General features: G+C 33.8%; 1 protein-coding gene across 50 annotated transcripts in view; it reads left to right on the top strand.

Annotated features, from left to right (window-relative positions):
• LOC147068874 (inter-alpha-trypsin inhibitor heavy chain H4-like) overlaps positions 1-23,184 on the top strand; it is a 100,036-nt gene that overhangs the window by 45,389 nt on the left and 31,463 nt on the right. For 24 of the 50 annotated variants that reach the window (XM_085951457.1, XM_085951453.1, XM_085951448.1 and 21 more), the window contains exons 8-17: positions 575-775; positions 2,284-2,467; positions 4,279-4,353; positions 4,885-5,028; positions 6,113-6,279; positions 7,741-7,896; positions 9,898-10,056; positions 11,097-11,187; positions 11,628-11,684; positions 13,436-13,471. In XM_085951457.1, the coding sequence (XP_085807583.1) occupies positions 575-775; positions 2,284-2,467; positions 4,279-4,353; positions 4,885-5,028; positions 6,113-6,279; positions 7,741-7,896; positions 9,898-10,056; positions 11,097-11,187; positions 11,628-11,684; positions 13,436-13,471 (1,270 nt within the window). Of the gene's footprint in view, positions 1-574; positions 776-2,283; positions 2,468-4,278; positions 4,354-4,884; positions 5,029-6,112; positions 6,280-7,740; positions 7,897-9,897; positions 10,057-11,096; positions 11,188-11,627; positions 11,685-13,435; positions 13,472-18,827; positions 18,909-23,184 lie in introns of all 50 variants that reach the window. The other 26 variants (XM_085951459.1, XM_085951449.1, XM_085951437.1 and 23 more) reach the window with 3 other exon arrangements.

Raw genomic sequence — 23,184 nt, 5'->3', positions numbered from 1 at the left:
AAGGTGCATATTTGGCATAACGCGAAAAGACAATAAAGTAATCCAATGGATAAGGAAGCAGGGAATAGTACGCGATGTGATAGTGGTCGCTAAGCAGAGTTTGTTTTTTTTATTATTTGTACATACTTGACTTATACGAGGTATAAATGAGAACTCTGCCATTCTGGGCAGTGTTGACCTATGTGTCCTTGATAACTATTTAGAAATAGGGAGCATCAGTTGTTTCAATGGACGCTATTTTATGAATTCTTAAAATAGGGTTTCCTTGGCAAACTCGGTGTACTTCTTTGAACTTATATTGATGTATAATTGTATTTTCACTGCTTTTGTATGTTTATGTTGTGTTCTCTTTTATATTTTTTATTTTTATCGTTTTTATTACTTTTTTTCTCTATAATAATGGTTCACGTCATGTTGTGAGCGTCTTAAGTTTATAATTTGTAATGTCCACAATATGTTAAAAGAAATTGAAGTTAAATAAATTGAATTTGTTTCGCCTTAAAAAGAAGAAGATAAAATATACTGGTTACTAGACAATTTATATTTTGTATTTATTATTTTTTTATTCTGTCAGGTGAACGATGGCTACTTCGTGCACTTCTTCGCCCCCGGAGACCTGAAGCCACTGAGCAAGCACGTGATTTTCGTTCTGGACGTATCTGGTTCCATGGTGGGTCGCAAGATCAACCAGCTGAAGGAGGCCATGAACTCTATTCTTCAGGACCTCAACCACGGAGACTATTTCAACATCATTGACTTCAGCTATAGCGCCAACGTAAGTATTCAAGAAATAATTTAAATAATCAGTGACGTCCCGTGGGGGTAGGCAGAATGAGCGTCGCTTGGGGGCGGCAGTTACTCGAAGGGCGGCAAATCGAGGAAAATCATTTGGTATATAATATAAAAATACCTAAAACTATTTTCTTTACCTGTTGTACAAGTAATATAGTAAAAATTGTGTGAAAATAATAATTCTGTGTACCTATTGCTAAATGGAACAAACCAAATGTCAGAAGTATCAACCAAATTGAACCTCAGACTCTTGTGAATTCGCTTTTTATATCTAAATTTAATTATGTATGTTTTATTGGTAAGTGTAGGTATATTTTGTTAGTAATGTATCCATATAACACATTTCTTAGATATTAGTGTCATGAAAGGATGATAAAAAATACTGTATAAAAAAAATTGGGTGGCATTTTGGCGTTGCCTAGGGGCGGCATTTTGTCAAGGGGCGTCACTGTAAATAATATTCATCCCTATAACAATTCCTACTCTAAAAATTGTATAAAGCCTCAACTACATTGAGCTTCTTTACGAGCTGTTTGTTGGCGAATTTATAATCTGCCTGTAAAGTCGCCCAGTGTAATCATCGAACATGTTACCTTGTTCGATGATTACACTGGGCGACTTTACAGGCAGATTATAAATTCGCCAACACACAGCTCGTAAAGAAGCTCAATGTAATTGAGGCTTAACACACTAATTTCTTATTGAAACCCTACTTTGTTGATTTGTTAACAATTTCACTTCAATTTTTACACTCTCGAAATCTCTACAGGTTGAATCGAGCATATTGTCTCCATCCACTAATCCAATTAATAGATTCTTGCTCCATTGAAAAAACATATTGTACTTATTAGGTACCTACAATGGCGAAGGGTGGAGATAGGCTGTTAAGATCCGACATTAATAGTCCACAATAAACTTTGTCAGTCATACGTATCTATTTTAATTAAGTATACAATTTACAGATGGTGTAGGTTAGTTTTTTTTTAAATTCAATTAAACACTGCGAAAACCAAGCCATAATAGATGACAGTCAAAAATTAATCGTCCATCTATAAAATATCTAAAATTATGTCATTAAAAGATACATTATTTTGGATATTTAGGCAGGGCTTAATGAATTTTAAAAAAACTAACCAACAATATGTATAGGTAATATGTATTACTATTTCAACGAAAACAAATACCTAAGTATGGATGATAAAGTGCACTATTTTGTCGAATCGCCCATAACACACCAAAACTATTATGGTTTGCTTTAGGCAAGTTTTAATTGATTGTTAAAAATTCAACACCATATATCTGTAAATTGTAGTATTAGTTAAATAAAAACAAATACGAACGACTGACAAAGTTCAATGTGCATTATTTATGTCGGATCTTAACAGCCTACCTCCACTCTTCGCCACTGGTACCGTCTACCCATTTGGTGGAAGCTGTAATGAAAAAACCAATAACTTTATAAAACTAATGATTTTGTTTCTGATTCAATAGGTGTACAACTTGGATGACTCGAAGAAAAATGCGCAATATCGTTCAAATCACTACAACAACTTCTACGGGGACGAAAACAATCAGCCTCTCACCGAACCCGAGGTTCCTCCACCACCCAAGAAGGCCACCCCCGACAACATCGCAAAGGCGAAGAACATCATTGACCAGCTCCAGGCTATGGGAGGTGAGAACTTACATTTTAAAAAAAATGAGTTTATTAGGAGTAAAATCACAGGCAACCAACTAAATACAATACTTTGGCTATTGATTATTCGATGTCAGATTTATTACCATGTTTTTATTAGCTCGTATTCTTGTTTGTCCCGTGCAGATTATTTCTTGTTTGTCCAAGATTTTTAACTAACTTCCCGACTAGCTAGACATTTGAAACTTTTAGAATATATCAGAACACGACGACAATGCATTCTTTTTATACTTTTGGCAATCTTTAAGCAGAATTGAATTCATTTTCAGTTAATTCTGTTTTGTATGTTTCGTAAAAAAATCGTTAAAAGTAATATTTACTACTCACTATTATTGGTTGCTAAGGGGGTCCTAGCAACTAAATTATTAATATATACATGCGTTACTATGGAAATCAATATGAAATGTCAAAATGACATTGATTTGAATGAATTGTCAAGTTTATATGATTCAACAGAAAATTTAAAAACGTGGTATATAAAAAGTTCTTTTTATCTTCTTATTATTTAATTGTATTTCGTCTCTGTTCTGGCAGAACACACTAACTGGAGAATACTAGTTTTGAGTAATTTGACTTTGAAGTTGTTAAAATGTTTATCTTGTAATTATTTTTTAATATTTCACAAGTGTAAAATAAATTGTTCCAAAACTCTAAACTCTTAAAGACTGATATCATAGATAGATATACCCCATTAGTTTACTCCATTACTTACCAACACGTTACTATTGTTCCCAGAAAGAACGATTTTAAACCTCTTGAGTCTATTATTAGGTTTTGACGATTTCTATGTGTTTATCGAATGTATTATTATTGATAAGTTAGGGGTTTTTTTACAAAAATTATTCATAGTTTGTTTGTTATATATTTTTTTATTGTGATCCTTGACTTAATAGGTATGTGATAAAGTTTTTACCTACTTTATTGTATGTGATTTGTTATATAAGTCATAGTCAATTGTATATTTGCCTTTTGGTGAGTGTACAAAGTGCCTGAAGATGCCGAAAGGCGAAACCCGGCTCGCAAAAAACGACTCAAATGGAATAGTACAAAACTTAAATCCATTAGAATTTAAATTCAAATTCCATCAAGTACATTCGGCCGATAGTATTAATTTTCCAAACTCCTGCTCCACACTGACACGTAAATTCCGGTTAAAAATAATAAATCTTTTATGGATCACAGGAGAGAAGGCTAGTTTAAAATAGATTATAGGCCTGAACTGCATATGATGCAGATTGCGGATATACCCTGTGGAATAAATCATTTGTGTGAGTGCGGAGAAGTCTAAACCACCGAGCATGACGTAGAGACCTTTATTGTGTATACCTGTCCTGTGGGACTTTCTGCGATGCACCAAGCTGACGAAAGTACGCCGGTATGGATTGAGGCAAAACCGGTGCATTTTTAGAGAAGACTTGATGATATGATTTTATGTTATTTGACTGTGGTTGTCGTGTACCTACATCCTGACATCGTGTGAATGAATGAATGTCCAGAATATTTTTGTTCAAGTTCCTTGATTATTCACTATTTTGAAGGTATCCATTATCCCAGGCTGTGGTGAAAATTAGCAGTGTTCTATTTTTATTTTGCAAATAATTTTAAATGCCATAACAGAAATTGTAAAAGGCTCAACTATTCGACCAAAATCCATTCCGCGATCGATCGATGTGTTAGACATCCTGTATTACCCCTTTTTATTTTTTATTATTAATCCATAGTTAGCCTGTGTTGCCAGATTAATCAGTTGAATATTGCTAGCATTAAATATCTTCTTTTTTTCCTTCCAGGAACCAACATCCACGATGCTCTCACGACAGCTATAAAGATTGCCAACTTCGGAATCGAGGCCGCTGCTTCATCAAGTGAGTACTTGTAACAATAATGTATTATACCACATAATATTAAGACCGTGGGTCTGACAGGGCTCTAGCCTGGGGGGCCGGGCTCAGGAGGGGCCCGGCGAGGCGAGTCCACCAGATAAGTGAGATAAACTCACATCACTAATATGCTTTAATAGTAAAAAAAAAAGTCGCCTGCTTCCATCAATAATTAAATTTAAACTCAATGATTCAAATGGATGTATTAAAATATGCAAAAAACACAAAATAATATACAGATTAATTTTACCGCGTACACCATTTTGAAACTGCTACTGTAGAGCATCACACAACCTTTATCTTTAGCGATAGATAGGGGGGCCCGCCAAAGATCTTAGCCTGGGAGCCTGTTTCAGGATGTGGACTTGGATATGTGGATTAAGACAATTAGGCGATTTTTTCTGTTGCTATAAATGTTAAAATAAATGTCAATCACTCGTCGGTACTACTATAATTCTCATCTCTCAATTATTGTTCAAATAATATCGCTAAATGTATTATTTCTCAATTTTTAAGGTAACAAGAAACCCAAACCGGAGCCCATGATCATCTTCCTGACAGACGGAGACCCGACCGTTGGTGAGACTGACCCTGAAAAAATCCTCTCCGCCGTCTCCAAACTGAACAACAAGAAGACAGCAATCTTTTCACTTGCCTTCGGTAAATAATGGATAATTTATTACAAAATAATATGTTTACTTAAACTGTTTCTATTCCATTCTCTTAAGGGGGGAAATGCTCAACGTAGGTCATACCTTAAACGTTGTAGATAATCTATTTATATAATTTTGAAGCCTTATTATCCTTTAAACGTTTGATGACTGCATAAAGTATTTTTATTACATAAAATAGTATTCTTTTAAACCTCTCGCTCTAATGTTTTAGAATACCTATACGTCATATACCTAACCGATTTTTTTTTAACGGTACATGTTCAAACACGCGCGAACATCATTTTACTACCTACTTCAATTATAGTTTGTCAATTTATGGCTACGGCCGTATGTTGTAGCTTAACCACTGGGGAATGCCAAAAGAAATGGCGTATTTCAAAAAAACACTACCTTTTTCTTAGGTCAATAATTATTATAAAGCAATCATTATTCGTAGGATGTTAATCACACTTGAATGGTCAAAGACATAGCTTATAATGAGTATTTTTAGAATTATATTAATGTTTTATTCTTGCCCATTTTTTAAATAATAAAATTCCTAATTCTTGTCAAATTTGGGATCACAGAGATTATCAATATAATTTTTTATCGTGAATATTTTACAAAAATTATCTCGTAATAAATTATACTAATGGTTTTACAAATGCGTTTAAAAATTAATAAATGTAAAAAATCTTAACACCATTGCACATTTATGTACTGAAATATGACTATATTCTAAAACATTAGAGCGAGAGGTTTAAAATAATACTATTTTATGTAATAAAAATACTTTATGCAGTTATCAAATGTTTAAAATAAATATGAAGGATAATAAGGCTTCAAAATAATATAAATAGATTACCTGGTATGTCCAGAATCATGCTTTGAAAATAGAAAAAAGCTCAATTTTGACCCACGCTGAGCACGTCCGCCCTTAATTGCCCGCTAGATGCTCATGCTTTACCACAAGCTTACCTGCGCAAACCGGTTTGTATCGGGAAGCCCGTGCGTATGGACGGGAAAACTATAGCTCGCGCAAGCCGAAAAGTGTTTGTGAACAAATGTTAATATGTATTTTCATTGTTCAGGCGAAGACGCTGACCGCACCTTCCTCCGCAAAGTATCCCTGCAGAATTCTGGCTTCATGAGGCACATTTACGAAGCAGCTGATGCGGCCCAACAGCTTAGGCATTTCTACAGACAGGTGGCGTCACCTCTGCTAACCAACGTCACATACACTTACCCACAGGAACAGGTAATTTTGTTTCAGACTCAATTTGAATAGTTTTAATTAAAACTGGGATCCAGTGGGTCTATTCTATACTTATCAACAACTAAATAAATATTATCAAACTTAGGGTTGGTTGTAAGTGTTGACTGACTTTTGATAGTCCTCGGTTATGGGGCACCTGGGCTAATCCCGCATCCCCTTCATCTATAATTTTATCTGTAGGTATGATGGTTGAGGTTGGTAGGAATTTACGTGTGTGATTTTATTGTTTTTTTACCTCGGTTCTTGAGTAGGGCCGGGAGAGATTTTTTTGCCTCCAATTTGCAAGGGTTATAAGTTATTAGCTTCGTTTTTCTTTTCTCATTATTGTGTGATTCTAGGTTAATTTCTCGTTCTCGAGCCATCCTCGCGAGTAGCACCACATCGAACGTGTCTCCATGTTCGTTCTCATCATGATCTTCTTGTCACCCTCGCGAGCCCTTTATGATTCATGTTGTAATTGTTGCAACAAGTGCTATATTTTAACAGCAACTCTCTTGGCTGTGATAAAATTTAGAGCGAGATAGACAGTTTTGACTGTTTAGACGGCTACATCAAACGTAGGGCCTCGCGAGACGCTTGGTTAACGTCGAGTGCGGTGCGGGAAAAATTGGTTTCGAGGAACTATTAGATCCAAATAGAGATTGGTGATCATTAGAGAATGATGATAATTGATAATACTAAGAATTCTTGTAGTAGTTGTTTTCTAGTATCTGTCTGGTAATAAGCCACTCCAATATCGGTCATCGGTTACGGCAAATCTACCAAAATGTGTCCGCACACATGTTTTCGTCCCCCGCACAGTCCTCACACAAAAATATTGTAAAAAAAGTCTCCTTTACCAGATTTTAGTTTTGCTCGAATGCACGAAACCATCACATGCACAATAATTCTTCGACTTATTTCTCAGAAAGCGAAGGTCAAGTGCGACTACCACGAGCACGCAAGTGAAAATAAAAGAGAATTTTTCGATGAATTACAGAATTCTCGGTTTAATACATAATTGTTGATGTACGGATATATGCAAAAAATGCTAATTATCGTTGTTAGTGTTATTATTATATACAATCACTGAAATTAATAAATACCTTAAAAATATAAGTTTTAATGAAAAGTTTTACGTGTATTTGTGGGGGGGGGGTTAAATTTACCGTGCCGGGTGACGGCCCGTCACTGACGGGTGACACCAACCCTAGTTACGCCACTGCTCAGATGCGTTGATGATCCGCACACACATATAAAAATTAGAGGGAAAGTAGGTTACTGCCTCTCTACTCTCGAAAGGGTGATGCGCGGCGGATGCTTAAAGGTTGGGATTACTAATCCAGTTAGCAGTGCCGTAGTGATATTTTGTAAAATTGACCACTGGTGATCTGCCCTCAATACCTGCGAATGGGCTTTTAAGTTTTACACGTGGATAATATTTTCGTTTGATTATTTAAACAGATCGACGAGGCTTCCTTGACGAAAAAAGACTTCCACTACTTCTTCCTTGGCTCAGAGTTGGTGGTGGCCGGAAAGCTAAAGAAGGAAGTCACTGGAAATCCTTTCAAGATTGTCGCCGACGGCTTCGACGGTCCTTTGGACTACATCCCATTAGTGGTGAGTAACGAAAGTTTCAAATATATTATTTAATAATGCATAGAAATAGTGGGCTGCTAATAGCATACCTGACGTCTCGGGAACGTTGCTACCATCGTCTCCAAATATTGTCAAGAGTAGGGAATCCAATCCCGAGCCAACATTCTGATCCCGGGATTTCGGGATTACAATTTGACAATCCCGGGATCCCGGGACTGGTCCCGGGATTGACATTTTTTTCCATTGTTTATATAAAAAAATTATATTTACAAATAACATTGATAAAATCGATCAAAAATAAATCTAGTATAATTTATTCTATTTAAGACATTTATTGTTAATATTGTATACGTTCAATCTTGGAAATACACAAGTTTAATGGAGTAAATAATATTGTAATATAAATAATAATGTGAATTTAATATGAGTTGCTGTTTCTGATAGTAAAGACATAATGAATGGATTAGCGAGATTTAAAATAGTAAAGCAAATAATCATGGCGTACTGATGGCCTTTCCGCTTCATAAATCTAATTAGTCAGCCAAATATGAAACTGCCGTAAAACGTATGATATCATGGTAGAATTACTTTGTAAAAAGTGCGAAGCATTGTTTTTTTCCAATCTTTCTCATTTTTAATAATTTATGTGAAAAAATAAAATGAATCGGCTACCTACACATGGGTATAAATCAAACTTCATTCAAACTCAGTTTATTTCTAATCTAGTTATTTTTTATTGAAAGTATTTTTTTTCTGTTATATTTTCGCTTTTATTTTATTTTCCATAAAAATTGATAAAAAAATCAATCCCGAAATCCCGGGATTATGTTTATCAATCCCGGGATTCATAGGTATCGAAAATAGCTCGGGATCTCGGGATCCCGGGATTCAGGATCCCGGGATTGGAATCCCTAGTCAAGAGTCACTCATTATACCGCATTAACATCGTCTTATAAATTGAGAATTGGAATCTAAGAAAATTGGTTAATTAATTTAGATTCAGAGCTGGAACTCTTTAAGATTGTAGAGATTCAAAAACAATGGATGTTTCTTGTAATATTTTGTAAGTGAATGATGTTGTCCATTCATTATCCTCAAACGAGTATTTTACCAAATTTCTTCAAGGCATGCTCGCCTTTTCTCTTGAAGCTCTTAGGTCACGTCTGCTCTTGAAGCATTTTCTCCTGCTCTCACGTGGTATAGTTTCCAATCTTGATATTCTGGAAATACAATGGGTGAAAGCTGTTCCCTCGTGTCAGGCTCACCAGACACCAATGGCGAGGGCAGTGCGGCTGATCAATGCGGTTACATGTACGTTGTACGTATGCAGTTCATCGTGGGACACTTATTCGTGCGCCGCAGTACGTGAAACATGAGTTCGTATAACATTCTATCAAATGACGAGTTCTTCGTTGAACATTTCACCGTGGAATACATTTGTACGTATCATACAAAATACGGCGATAGTTTGCAAATAGTACTGTTCCAATTAGATTAACCTTAACCTAACCTAGTAAAGACATCTACACATGTTGTAGGATACGTACAAATATACTCCACGGTGAAATGTTCAACGAAGATCTCGTCATTTGATTAAATGTTACACGAACTCATGTTTCACGTACTGCGGCGCACGAATAAGTGTCCTGCGGTGAACTGTTTGCGTACAAATTTCCAGATACGGGTCAATTCACTCCCTAGAGATGTAGACATTTTTAATGATGCATTATGTATTTCGATTTTAAAATTCTATTTTATTGTTTAATTTGTATTTTTCTTGAGTTATTTTTTTTCTTTTTCTTTGTTTTTTCTTTTCGTTACTAAGTTGATTTTACTTATACTTTTTATTCTAAATTTCATGTTGTGAACGTCTTGAATTAATAATTTGTTATCTGCTCAATGTCTCTTTTTTAAATAAATAAATTATAGATAGTAGGTGACGTAATAGCCAATAAAATCGATTGTTTGATGCGTCTTTTGACTGATTTCATATCGCTTGATTAACTTTATGTAATTTTGTAGCCCTTGATCGAGAAGAGGACAAAGTTCTGGCCGCTGGAGAGAGTATGGGCGTACCTGACCATCAAGCAACTGCTGGACGACAAGGACTCCTTGAGCAACCGCGTGGAAGACAATCTCTCCAAGGAACCATCCAAGAAAGCCCTTGAGCTTGCACTTAAGGTACCTATATAATATAATTCATTATTCATATTGCTAACACATTAAGTTCAATAAAGGAATAACATTTCAAAACAGATTTAGTCCAAAATCACACAGTTTCATGTTTTGAAGAAATCTACTAAAGAATTTTGAATCAATTTTGTTGAAGTAATTTAAATGTTTGCTTTGATAAATGACAATGAAATGTTGAATTGAATTCAAATTTTATTACACACTATCCAAGTGTCTAAATTTAAGTAAAAGCTTATTTTGGCTAATTGGGTGAATTATAGTAAAAATGTGAAATTCTCTTTAAATGAATCTGTGGGTCTATTCTATACTTATCGACCGCTAAAGTGATAAAGTGATTTGCTTTTTATGACGCTTTAAACGTGTCTGAAAGAAGTGATTTTAAGTGCTCATTCCGTCCCGAAACGGAGCCGCACGGGACTGATGCTGCAACCATGCACCGCAGTGCTTAAAGAAGAAAGTTAAGAAAGATTTTTTTTTGTTTTTTGGACTGGCTCTGCTGTCCGCTGACGTTAAGCGCCCTGTGTACAGCATACTGAGTGTCACGAATTGAAATGGATGAGTCTACAGAGGAGTCGGGACTATCTTGCTCCCGTACGACGCTGCAAATTTCTCGAATGCCGCAAAGTTGGCCTCGGTTGCTATCAGATCTCCATGACCAATTGGGCCCGTGTGAGGACGGACCAAACAGCAAACAGCTCCACTCGTTCGAGTTCCATCAAAGTATTAGCACTTATTGTAACAATTGCAATAAGTAGGTTATATTTGTTGCAATACGTGCTATATTTTGACAGCAGCAAGAGAGGTGCTGTTAAAACATAGCACAATTACAACTAACTTATTGTAATTGTTACAATAAGTGCTAATATTTCGATACTTTCCTACCATAGATAGGTGCCGTAGCCGAAAGCAGTCTTGTGTATAGAATAGATGCGCAGATGTCCTTTTCTACTTCAATTTCATACAATATTTGTATTAAATCGACATTTTTTCGACATCTTCGCTAAAATTGTATTTTTATTACGTTCCAGTATTCGTTTGTGACACCCCTGACATCACTCGTGGTTGTAAAGCCAAACTCGACGTCTGCCGTTGACGCCGAGTCCATCCCTGCAGGCGGTCGTAAGTAGCACTGAACTATTCAATTCCAACATGGTTTAATAATTTTACTATCAATATTTTAAATGATTGATAATATTATAACTTTAATAATATTATCTAAAAGATAACCGTGGGCCACACCGCTCAAAAAAATCAAACGTTTCGGTTGCTATTATTATATATCACGCTTTCTCTTTCTCACGCGTTTCGAGAGCCATTCGGCGAATTACTATCAACCCGGCCTCGTTATGTGGAGATACTGCCTTATTCTAAAATATTGCATTATGTAATTTTCTTTTTTGTTTATTGCATACATCAAAATAACTTTTTTTTGAATTGCAAATTGCATGTATTTATAAGTCTTCGAGTGTACCTACTTTACTGCATATGCACTAGAGATTGTCTTACTATAATCTATACAGTACTGCATGGCATTTTCGACATTCTCTTTTTCACCACAGATGGCATTGCTCTACCGCTGTCAAGCTTCTCGTCTCCCCTTCTTGCAGGAGGATCCGGTAAGTACTTCCACTGCTGACCTCACCTTTTCAACGTAAAACAGTGCAGCTTCTATTCTGTGGCCGACACGTCGTTGCGGCCATCTAGTGAACTAAAAATCCCCCATCAATTACCCCAAAATTCAATTCTTATTAAATTTATTTATTTTGCAGAAAGTGGACATTACAAATTATTAATTTATGACGTTCACAAGATGACATGAAAAAATATATAAAATATGTAATGGTATTAATCACAAGTCATCAAAAAAACTACATGGAAGTACACTGAGTGAGCTAAGATATATACTCTATTTAAATAATATATAAAACATCCTCCATCTAAGCTCACTCTCACATAAGTGGAAGTATTCGTCAGACGTGTCCACGCTATTATCTTTGAAATCGCAAACAGCAGTTTGTTGTTTGTTCCCATTGGTAATGCCAATTATTGGAATGACAATAATTGCGTTCAACTACATACATCACTTTAGATATTGATATATTCCACTTGTATCGGAGTGAGTTTAGGCAGAAATTTGTTCTATGAATTCTTAGTCTACTTAGCTAATTACTATGTGTTTGTACTATCTTGAACCTACTTTTTATGATAGTGTATACATTTTATTCTTATTGGGTACTCTGTTTTTTCTTTAAACCTTGTTATTGACGTGTTTTCTTTCATGTCATGTTGTGAACGTCTTTAATTTATAATTTGTAATATAAATAGATAGATTTGATTAACAGCACTTTGACATGTCGGCCACAGTGTAATATAAAGTCGCACACTGTTACACCGCCTCACTTTTTCAACACTAAATATTATTATTTTGGTTTTATATTCGAATGCATAGGTACATAGTTAAGAGAAACCGTGTGCCATACTAAACTTATGATTTCTGTTCATGAAAATATATTTTCACAAAGTTTGTAAGTGTAAGTAAGTGTATGGTATAAATAAACGGACGCGATCAGATGCTTATCACATATTTTGTGAAAATATATTTCCATGAACAGAATTAATCATAAGTTTAGTGGCACACGGCTCTAAACGGCATACGGCTTCAGTCTATAGATGGCCTCTTAAAGCGTCAATTACATTGAACTACTTTACGAGCTGCTTGTTGGCGAATTTTCAATCTGCCTGTAAAGTCGCCCAGTGTCATCATCGAACAAGCTAATAAGCAGATTGTGAACAATCGAACAACGAACAAAGTCGAAAGCTTTACACAACTTTACACGCTACAGGCCGGCGTGATGGCCTACTGCGTCTGCGCAATAGAGCGTAGTAGTGACCTCCCGGTAAAAAACGAACTATGTTCTGTCAAAATAGTCGCTAGCTTGTTGGCTTCTCAGCGAATGAAAAGTTTTGTGTGTCATCATCACAATTGCAGTAGCTGAATCGCCCGCTTTTAAATTCGCCAACAAACAGCTCGTAAAGTAGCTCAATCTAATTGACGCATAAGTAACTATTTAATAGATATAATGTATTTTCCTTCTGCATAACACGTATGTACAAATTGACGAAATGTTACAAGATATTTTATGCCATTTCGATACTCGTAATAAAAATCATCGAGGTGCCAAAGGTTTAGTATCGCTGCTATAAAATAATACGCTTTTTGAAGACCTATGTGTAAATATCTAAGGAATATTTTTAGTAAATTTGGATTGGTTTTGTTATTCTTTTTCTTTTCATTGTACTGTTTTATTTTTCTTTTCCAATTACTTAATATGTATTTTCTTTCTGTTTTCCTTCAATCTCCCCACAGGCTACAATTACGCGTTGCCTGCAGCATACATGCCAGGTAAATTATATATTTATTCGTGTTATAAGATTACATATGTACTTACTTAATTAATATGTTGTTTACTTAATTCCAAGGTTATAAAAATCTCGCTACTTTACCATACTTAAAAAAAAAACATATATACATTATATGGGTTTAGGACGATTCGGCGCCGGGACAACTGGGCGCCACGCAATCGAATTAAATTCTAAAATAAATAGACGTTCATGAATATTTATAGGTATATATTTAAAATGTATATTCAAATTATTATATTACAATTTAATACTTGGTGAGAATTTACATGTTTAAGTTCCAACAGTAAGAGAGTTCTTTTATTACAACGTTTTTCTTAGCTCGTATTCTTATTTGTCCGGTAGTTTTTTGTCCGGTATGAATCTTGCAATCGATTTTTAACTAACTTCCCGACTAGCTAGACATTTGAAACTTTTATAATATATCAGAACACGATGCCAATGCATTTTTTTAATACTTTTAGCCATCTTTAAGTATAATTGAATTCATTTTCAGTTAATTCGGTTTTGTATGAAAAGTTATTTCGATACCATTATTGTTTGCTAGGGGGTTCTAGCAACTAAATTATTAAATAATATATATGTGTTTTACTATGGAAATCAATATGAAATGACATTTCAATATTCAGTATTTCTATCAAGTACAAATTTTTTTGATCGTTTAAGCTAGTCAAGTCAAGTTTATATGATTCAACAGAAAATTTAAAAATCTTGTATGTTAAAAGTTCTTTTTATCTTGTAATTATTTTTTTATAAAGCCTCAGGCATGATATTTCTCAATCCGCAATAAAAAAAAACATTATGTTAAGAGCAAAATTAATTAAAACTACTAAGTAGTAGTTAGAAACTGATTAAAATTCCTCGTATAATTTATGTATAAAATCGTAACGAACGTATATTTATGTCATTCGACAGTGCGGCGCCCAATTGGCCTAGCGCCCAGTTGTCCCATTCCTACATTGTTTATGTACTCTGTTGTAAATACGTAAAACATAAATTCTATTTTTTAACTACTAGATAATAATTATGTTATGTCATACCTTTTTAAAAAGGCATCTTTTTGTTATCTTTTATTGTTTTTTTTATGTATTGCTCTAAGAAAGACGTTTTTCACTAGCCTCTGTAATATACGATTATATAATCACAGAAATAATCAATTATATTTTTAATACATTATATTATGTACATGGGTTAGTCAACATTCGATAATGTTCTCGAATGTAAGTACAGCTTTTTACTGAAATTGTTTTAAATAACAAAAAACACCTTTATACTGTAAAAAGTCAAAAATGGATACACTTTGACATGTTATTATCGAATTGAAATACACAATAATACATAGTATGTCCACTTCGTTTTCGATTTTCAAATTAAGTATGATTGTCTCAAACCATAGATTTAACGGGGGACATGCTCAGCGTAGGTCAAAATGGAGATTTTATTGCATTTTCAAAGCATGATCCTGGATATTCCTTAAACGTTGTAGATAATCTATTTATATAATTTAATTTTTTTTATAGCTTATAATTAGTATCTTTAGAATTATCTTCAAATGTATTAATCTTGCCCATTTTTTGAATAATAAAATGCCTAATTCTTGTCAAATTTGGGATCACAGAGATTATCAATATAATTTTTTTTCGTAAATATATCACTATAATAATGTCGACATAAATTAGACTAATGGTTTTGTAAATGCGTTTAAAAATTAATAAATCTAAAAAATCTTAACACCACTACACATTCATGTACTGAAATATTACAATATTCTGAAACATTAGAGCGAAAGGTTTAAAAGAATACTATTTTATGTAATAAAAATACTTTATGCAGTCATCAAATGTTTAAAATAAATATGAAGGATAATAAGGCTTCAAAATTATATAAATAGATTATCTACAACGTTTAAGGAATGTCTAGGATCATGCTTTGAAAATGCAATAAAAGCTCCATTTTGACCTACGCCGAGTATGTCCGCCCTTAATATTTCGATATTATTTTACTGCAAGCACTGAGTGAATAGAGAATAGCTCTCGAAGAGTCATACAAAGTCATCTCATTCACACCGATAAAAAGAGGTTAATGCACAATATACAGTTTTCGTTGATTCTGTACACCAGTGGCTTTAAATCATTGGTATTTTTTTTAAATCATAATAATATTAAGATCAATTACACATTCAATCGTAAATCATTAATTTGTAAGTTTCAAAATGAGATCACTATGTAAATGATTTGCTTAGACAATTATCATTGAGGTCCTCCGGATTAACTGGATCCAAGTGCATAGATAACCCTATGTTAAGTAAACTAACTACAAAGCTAAATGTGCTATTATAATTAACTCCGCATAACGGCTTCCAACACTCTGTGAATGAGGTATGGTTCTGAAATGATCTAGTATTTGAAAAGGTAAAAGTTAGACCAAAACATTCAAATCAAATAGCTACGTTGTTATGAAAACACCCACGAATGGCGCGTGGCTTATGGGGGATGCTTCTACCTACCAGAGGCACCTATCGGAAAAATACGAAGCTTGCAATTTGAGACATACTTTTGATAATTTACAATTTCAACTATATTAATTAATAAATATCTGTCTGAAAACATTAAAAAAATATGTTTTTTATTTTAGTCAAAGATAAACTTACAATTGTAAAAAAATGTGAATTTGTCACAGGACCGCATCTTATTATTAAGTACATTATATTTTATGGTAATATTTATTATTAAAATTTTGTTAGTTTAAAATTTTTCAACGTAAAGATTTTTGAGTAAATCATAATTTTAATATTTTTCATATTTATTTTAAAAAACATCGATTTTTATAAAAATATAAATGTGTATAACTTGAAATCCTTTTTATTACACATATTACGAGGGTGGGTCAATAAGTCCTTAGAAAAGCCGACAGGTGGCGCGACTAGTACTGCAAGCGGTTTGTTTTCATGCAGCGGCACTACCGATTCAGTATGCTGCGAAGTTTCAATCAGATTGGTCGGGTTGTTGTGTGTTTCTCGTACATTTAAAAAAAAAATTTGCTTGTGGAAAATGGAAAAATGGAAAATGGAGAAAATTGAGTTTAGAGTTGTTATTAAACATTTTAATATAAAAGGGTTAACAGCAAAGGAAATAAAAAATGAGTTGGATTTAGTTCACGGCATATCTGCTCCTTCACTTGCAACTATTTATAACTGGTTAAATGAATTTAAACGTGGTCGTAGATCAACAAAGGATGAACCACGCTCAGGACGTCCTGTAGAGGTGACTACACCAGAAATGATCAATAAAATCCACGATATGGTGTTAAGTGACCGAAGATTAAAGTTGAGTGAGATAATTGAGGTTACAGGGATCTCAAAAGGTAGCGTCATTTCTATTTTACATGACAAATTGGGCATGAAAAATATTTCTGCAAGATGGGTGCCGCGTTTGCTCACAGTCGACAATAAACGCAATAGGGTGGTGGCCTCTAAAGCCCTGTTGTCGCTCATTCAACGCAATCCGGATGAATTTTTTCGTCGCTTTGTGACTGTAGATGAAACATGGATACACCACTATACTCCCGAGACGAAAGAACAGTCAAAGCAGTGGATTGCGAAGGCAAACCATGTCCAAAGAAGGCGAAAACCGTAAAATCAGCTGGTAAGGTTATGGCTACTGTATTTTGGGATGCACGTGAAATTATTTTCGTTGACTATTTGGAAAAAGGAAAAACAATAACAGGGGATTATTATGCATCTTTATTGGACCAGCTAAAAAACAAAATTGAAGAAAAACGGCCTTATTTAAACAGGAAAAAAATCCTCTTTCATCAGGACAATGCCCGTGTTCACACATGTTTACGATCAATGGCTAAAATTGAAGAATTGAAGTTCGAATTGGTCGACCACCCACCGTATTCGCCAGATTTAGCCCCCAGTGACTTTTTCCTTTTCCCAAACTTAAAAAAATGGCTAAGTGGACAACGTTTTTTTTCAAATGAAGAAGTCATCGATCGGACAAATGCTTATTTTGAGGACCTTCCGAAAACTTATTTTTCTGACGGTTTAAAAAAAAATGAGAAACGTCTAACCAAGTGTATTGAGCTCCAAGGAAATTATGTTGAGAAATAAAAAAAAAATACAAAAATAAAACCTGTTTTAATGCTTTTTTCTAAGGAATTATTGACCCACCCTCGTATTATCTACACTACTGTCATTAAACCTCATTTATGGCTTCTTAGAATAAGAAGAATAATGTGATTTGAAAACTGTTCCTAACTCATAATTTTATTTCTAAATCATTTGAACTCATTTAATCCTCAGAACCTCAATTATGTTATAATATTATGTAGGCATCGTTTTATTTGGTAGTATTATAGGTTCACGATAATAATTTCAGTAAATTACGGGACCGAAGATTGCTAAATTTCGCTGTTTTTGCAGTGTAAACAGAAATACTCTAGTGTAAAAAGTAAACAACCTGACAATGATAGTATGGTAAACAATAGCATCAAGATTGACCAGTGGCGCACTCAGGATTTAATATTGGGGGGAGCCCAAGGAGAGCCCAATTGAAAATGGACACAAAAAAGTATTATTGCAGTTAACTTATAAACAAACCTACTTAACACATTAACACAGCCTAATTTCTCGTTTATCGGTCTTTTGTCTATTGCACTCGGTGTACCTACACCATGGCCCCCACATCCTGAAACGGGCCCTCAGGCTAAGATATTTGGCGGGCCCCCTACCTACCGCTAAGATTAAAACTTTCAAATTGTGTTTTAGTTCAAATTAAGGGTACTTATACAGTGAAGTATTGGCGATTTTTAATACATCTACTTTAATAATGGAGCTGTTGAGTATCGACACATAATAATTAAAAATTATATCGTATAATTTAAAATGTTCATGGCCATGAAGTATAATAGCGCCGCAGGCGACTTTTTTACTATTAAAGCTAATTTATGATGTGTGTTTATCTCACTTATCTGGTCAACCCGACACGCCGGGCCGTGTTTCGAAATTTTTGTGTTAGAAATTAAAATCTAAGAAATTTTTCAAGAAATTGTGCTGGAGAAGTACAAATTGTTTTTTGTCGTGTTTTTATTTGTCTAAGCCCAAAGTATAGTTTATTGCCTTTAATTTTCGATGTCTAAAATCATTCTGATAATTTTCATGTTTGGGGGGTGCCAGGGCCTCTTGCCACCTCCCCCCCCCCCCTGGGTGTGCCACTGATATTGACTGGTGTATTTTTGTGGGTCACAGTGTTGTCACCGTTGTCTGTCTGTTTCTTTTGTCAACAACACGCTGCAGTCATACGGATAAATAAATAAAACTGCATTGTTTTGCGCAGATTCTTCCGACGATATCGTTGATTTCCGTCTCTCGTATGACATGGACACCCAAGACTCACCCGAGGCATCAAACCAAAGTGGTACTGAATTTCTATAAGACACAACTATTTTCATAGTTTGCACCATTGAGTATTAAATACTTAGAACTTACCAACATAAATTCACGCAATTGTAATGAAGTGATGAATCATTTGAGATGAGGAGCTCATTTACATAATATTGCAGTGGCGAAGACTCCATACTAAACGATTATTTAAAGCCTACTTTCTTATTGACGTACTTATATAATCACAAATAATAATACATTCAATACGCCCAAAGACATCTATCATATAATTGTCATAATTTTACGATCTTTTCCCATATTTCAATAAGCACCATCGATGGCATCTCTTGAAAGTTTAAAAAAATGAAACACACCGCGTTTCGCTTCACATGTATACGATTATTTTGGCGTGAATCGTCGGGTTTTTCAATGTGAAGTTATTTTCTCATAATTTCAAAATGTCTGGCGTCCCGTATACAAATCTACAAGTTGTTTCGTTAGCGCTTACATCGCTAGAGCACATTTATTCAAAATAATTAATAAGAAGATAATTTAAAAAATAATTTCTATGGGATTGAATCACTTATATAATGTATTGATTATTGTTAAAAATATAAAATATTTTTTCTCGTGATTTTTATTTATCTATTAGTTCACTCACTAGACAATTTATATATCTGATATTCTACCTACCTAAGTCTGTGTTTTAAATATATAAGTATTTTAAAATGTCTAGTTTTACAGGTTAAATTATAAATTGTTATGGAACATAATAAATACACATCAACGGATATTTTCAAAGATGATAGGTAATTTATTTTGAGCGTATGTTACGTTTATAAATGTTTAGGAAAATACATAAGTAATTCAAACTTTTTTATAAACTAATTATAATAAACCAATTAAGCTTTTGAATTTTCATCGATTTAGCGTACCTATTCATCAGTAATATTGGGCTATCTTCTTATTTCCCGTAAATATATCTGACAAACATGGTTACTCCCACAGCCTACCTCTTTCAAAAAGTCACCCTTCGTCACTGGAATATTGTAATCACTAATCAGTCATGCAGTTTTTACTAACCACATATATGTTTTAATTACTTTGAAGTCGATTTATTAAACTTGGTCACTGGTGCACTTGAATTGGTTGACTCCTCACCTGTTTAATTACGCTTTATAATATAATTTATATTTATATCTAAAACGTATTTACATCTTTCGTTATAAAATTGAACTGAACGTTTTCGTCACACGACAGTTGAATTTAAATTTAATCAAATTATAGGTCAAACAACCTAAAAAAGATCGTGATGCTTAATGAAAGATTGAGAACTACTAAGTAGAGTATTTGTTTTACTGTATTATAATACATTATAAGTATTTCCTCGATCCATCTCCCAGAAAAAAAAAATCACGTAATTTATGTAGACGTATTTGAACTTTCGGAAATTTTTAGATGCATTATTAGTGAATATTATCAATTGCATGTTATTATTTTTTGTACTGTAGCCGTATTGTTTCTGTCATAATTCAAAACTAATTTTTATTTCCACAGCACAGATAATAAATATAATTCCGATAGGCTGTATTACAATACTGTAAATTTTGACGCAGGGTTTTGAATGTGTTAGTGTCCTACGAAAATAAACCACGCATTATATACGTGCATTATAGTGTGTATAATACACCAATATTAAATGAACTTCAATAAAATAAAACGGGGGCAGTTGTGAGTATTCGACGTATGACGTATTCTTGACACGTGTTTAAATGTATCCCGTATTCTTCCTTCCTTGAGATCGGTTGCCTGCTTCTCCTTAGCTTTTAGGTATTTCAGTTCCCATTATTTCTGAGTTCCCTGTTTATTTAAATTATTGGTCAGTGCAGAGATGTTGAACCAATGTCCAGTTCTGTGCGTTTAAAAGATTCGAATCTAATGAAAATCAAAGGCGAAGTGAACATACCTAATTATAATGTTTTTTTTTCAAGAAATTCGATGAATGAATTTTTGTTTATGTAATGCTATAAGTATTGCGAATGTTGTGTGGTGGGGGTAGAAAGGGAACTATGTAACATGCGAAAGGGATAACTAGTTGATTAAACACTTATATTATTACAACATAACAAATTATAATATAAGATCAATTGTAGTTCTTGTCATTCTTGATAAAAAAACTGACCATGCGAGCGAAACACGTATCGACGTATCGTAGAGCAAGTTATATGTATCGGACAAACACGTTTTATGTAATAATCGTGAGGTATTTGAATGAGATAATAGTATATTCTTAGGTATAACATGTGTATTTTGTATAAAAACTCAATTTCAGTAAACACTGTACGTTCAATAAAAACATAATTATGTACTAACCCAGGGGTCGGCAAACTCTTGGACCAAAGGAGCCAAATATGAGTGGTACAACGGTTAAAAAAAATTCGAGAGCCATACGTATATTTTTATAAATATGGTTTATTTAAATGAATTAGTTACATTTTATAATTGTTTATTTATTAAGTGAAAAAGATTTCCCGAAAAAAAATAACGTAAATAAATGTTTTTATTGATGAAATTATAAATATAATTTTTACAGAATATGAATTACATACAATTTCCACGGATTCCTTAAAATTAATGTGAACAATGACATTCCTTGCATTTCTTTGGAGGTTCTGTATGTAACGTGTAGTTTTTAATATCAGGCGCGACTCCGAATTCTCATCGGTTATTTGGCTTCTCTAAATGCTATAATTGTTCATGTTTGAAAATGATTGTTCACATAGATATTATTATGTAGACTCGAATATGAGTTCGGAACATTATTCCATGTATTAAAAACCGTAGTATTTACCTTATGTAAATCTTTTAGAACACTCCACTTGTGTTGTGAAATTAAATTGCATTTTTCTCTCTCCAAGTCTTTTTTCCATAATTTTTGTATCAACCGTCACGGAGGAAAAATTAGGCTCGCGATAATGTCATTATATAATATAATAAGTGTATAAATCAATGAGAAAAAATTAAAATTGTGAATTTTGAAAAGTTTTTGTAAAAATTGGAAATTGGGAATTTACCAAAGAGCCGCACGCCAATGCCCAAAGAGCCGTAGTTTGCCGACCTCTGTACTAACCCATCGAGCCGTAATCAACTCATAATATAAGGTGTTTTAACGTGGGAATTGTATCTTGGCAACGCATTACCCATTGGTATAGATAGGGTTATCAAATAAGAGATAATTCAACCTTGTTTAGGAAAAAGGGCGTAACCCACACAGATCAAATTTTACAGGAGAAAACGTTTTTTGAATGATTTTGGTTCAATATCATTAAAATTGAGGGTAAATGCTTTTTTCCTTAAATTAAAACACAATTAAAGCTCAATTAAAACCTGAATTTAGATAATAAATCGGCATTTGTGGCTTACTACCTTTTTACAGAACGTGTATTTAATTGTATAAATTGTTAATATATAATAAAAACACTTTTAGAAAAATCGAGGGTTACGCCCTTTTTCCTAAACACAGTCGAATAATATATTCACTGAACTTTTCTCTCAATAAGTTACTTTGTGTCACGAGCTGTATGTTGCACCATCTCGTTGGAACCATATACCTATCGTCCAGATCAAAATGATCTTATTCATTCCAGAAAAAATCAGTAATCATGTTTCTGTAGCATTATTCATTGACAGTAACCGCATTGTCATTTTCGTTAATAAAAAAAATACGTCCAATTATACCTCCAGACCATAAACCACACCAAACTTTTAATTTTTGTGGATGTGAAGCATGTAGGTTTTCATTACTCCAAATGTGACAATTTTGTTTATGTACTAAGCCAATTAACCGAAAATAAGCTTCATGGTTGAAGATGATTATTTCATGAAATAATGGATCTGTTTTAAGTTGCTCTAAAGCCCAATCAGAAAAATTTCGACGCACTAAATGGTATTTCGGCTTAAGTTCTCGTTTTAACTGTATTTTATGGTTACATGCAAGGTACGTATGCAGTTCATCGTGGGACACTTATTCGTGCTCCGCAGTACGTGAAAAATAAGTTCGTATAACATTTTATCAAATGACGAGTTCTTCGTTGAACATTGCACCGTGTAATACATTTGTACGTATCTTACAAAATGCGGCGATAGATTGCAAATAGTACTGTTCCAATTAGATAAACCCTAACCTAACCTAGTAAAGACATCGCATTAAATTTGCCACATGTTATAGCATACGTACAAATATACTCAACGGTGAAATGTTCAACGAAGAACTCGTCATTTGATTAAATGTTACACGAACTCATGTTTCA

Source organism: Rhyacophila brunnea, unplaced genomic scaffold, assembly GCF_057557595.1.
Source record: "Rhyacophila brunnea isolate RB1 unplaced genomic scaffold, BYU_Rbru_1.0 scaffold_24, whole genome shotgun sequence".
Lineage (NCBI taxonomy): Eukaryota > Metazoa > Arthropoda > Insecta > Trichoptera > Rhyacophilidae > Rhyacophila > Rhyacophila brunnea.
The sequence above is the reverse complement of the archived record's forward strand: the minus strand, read 5'-3'. Positions and strand labels throughout refer to the sequence as shown.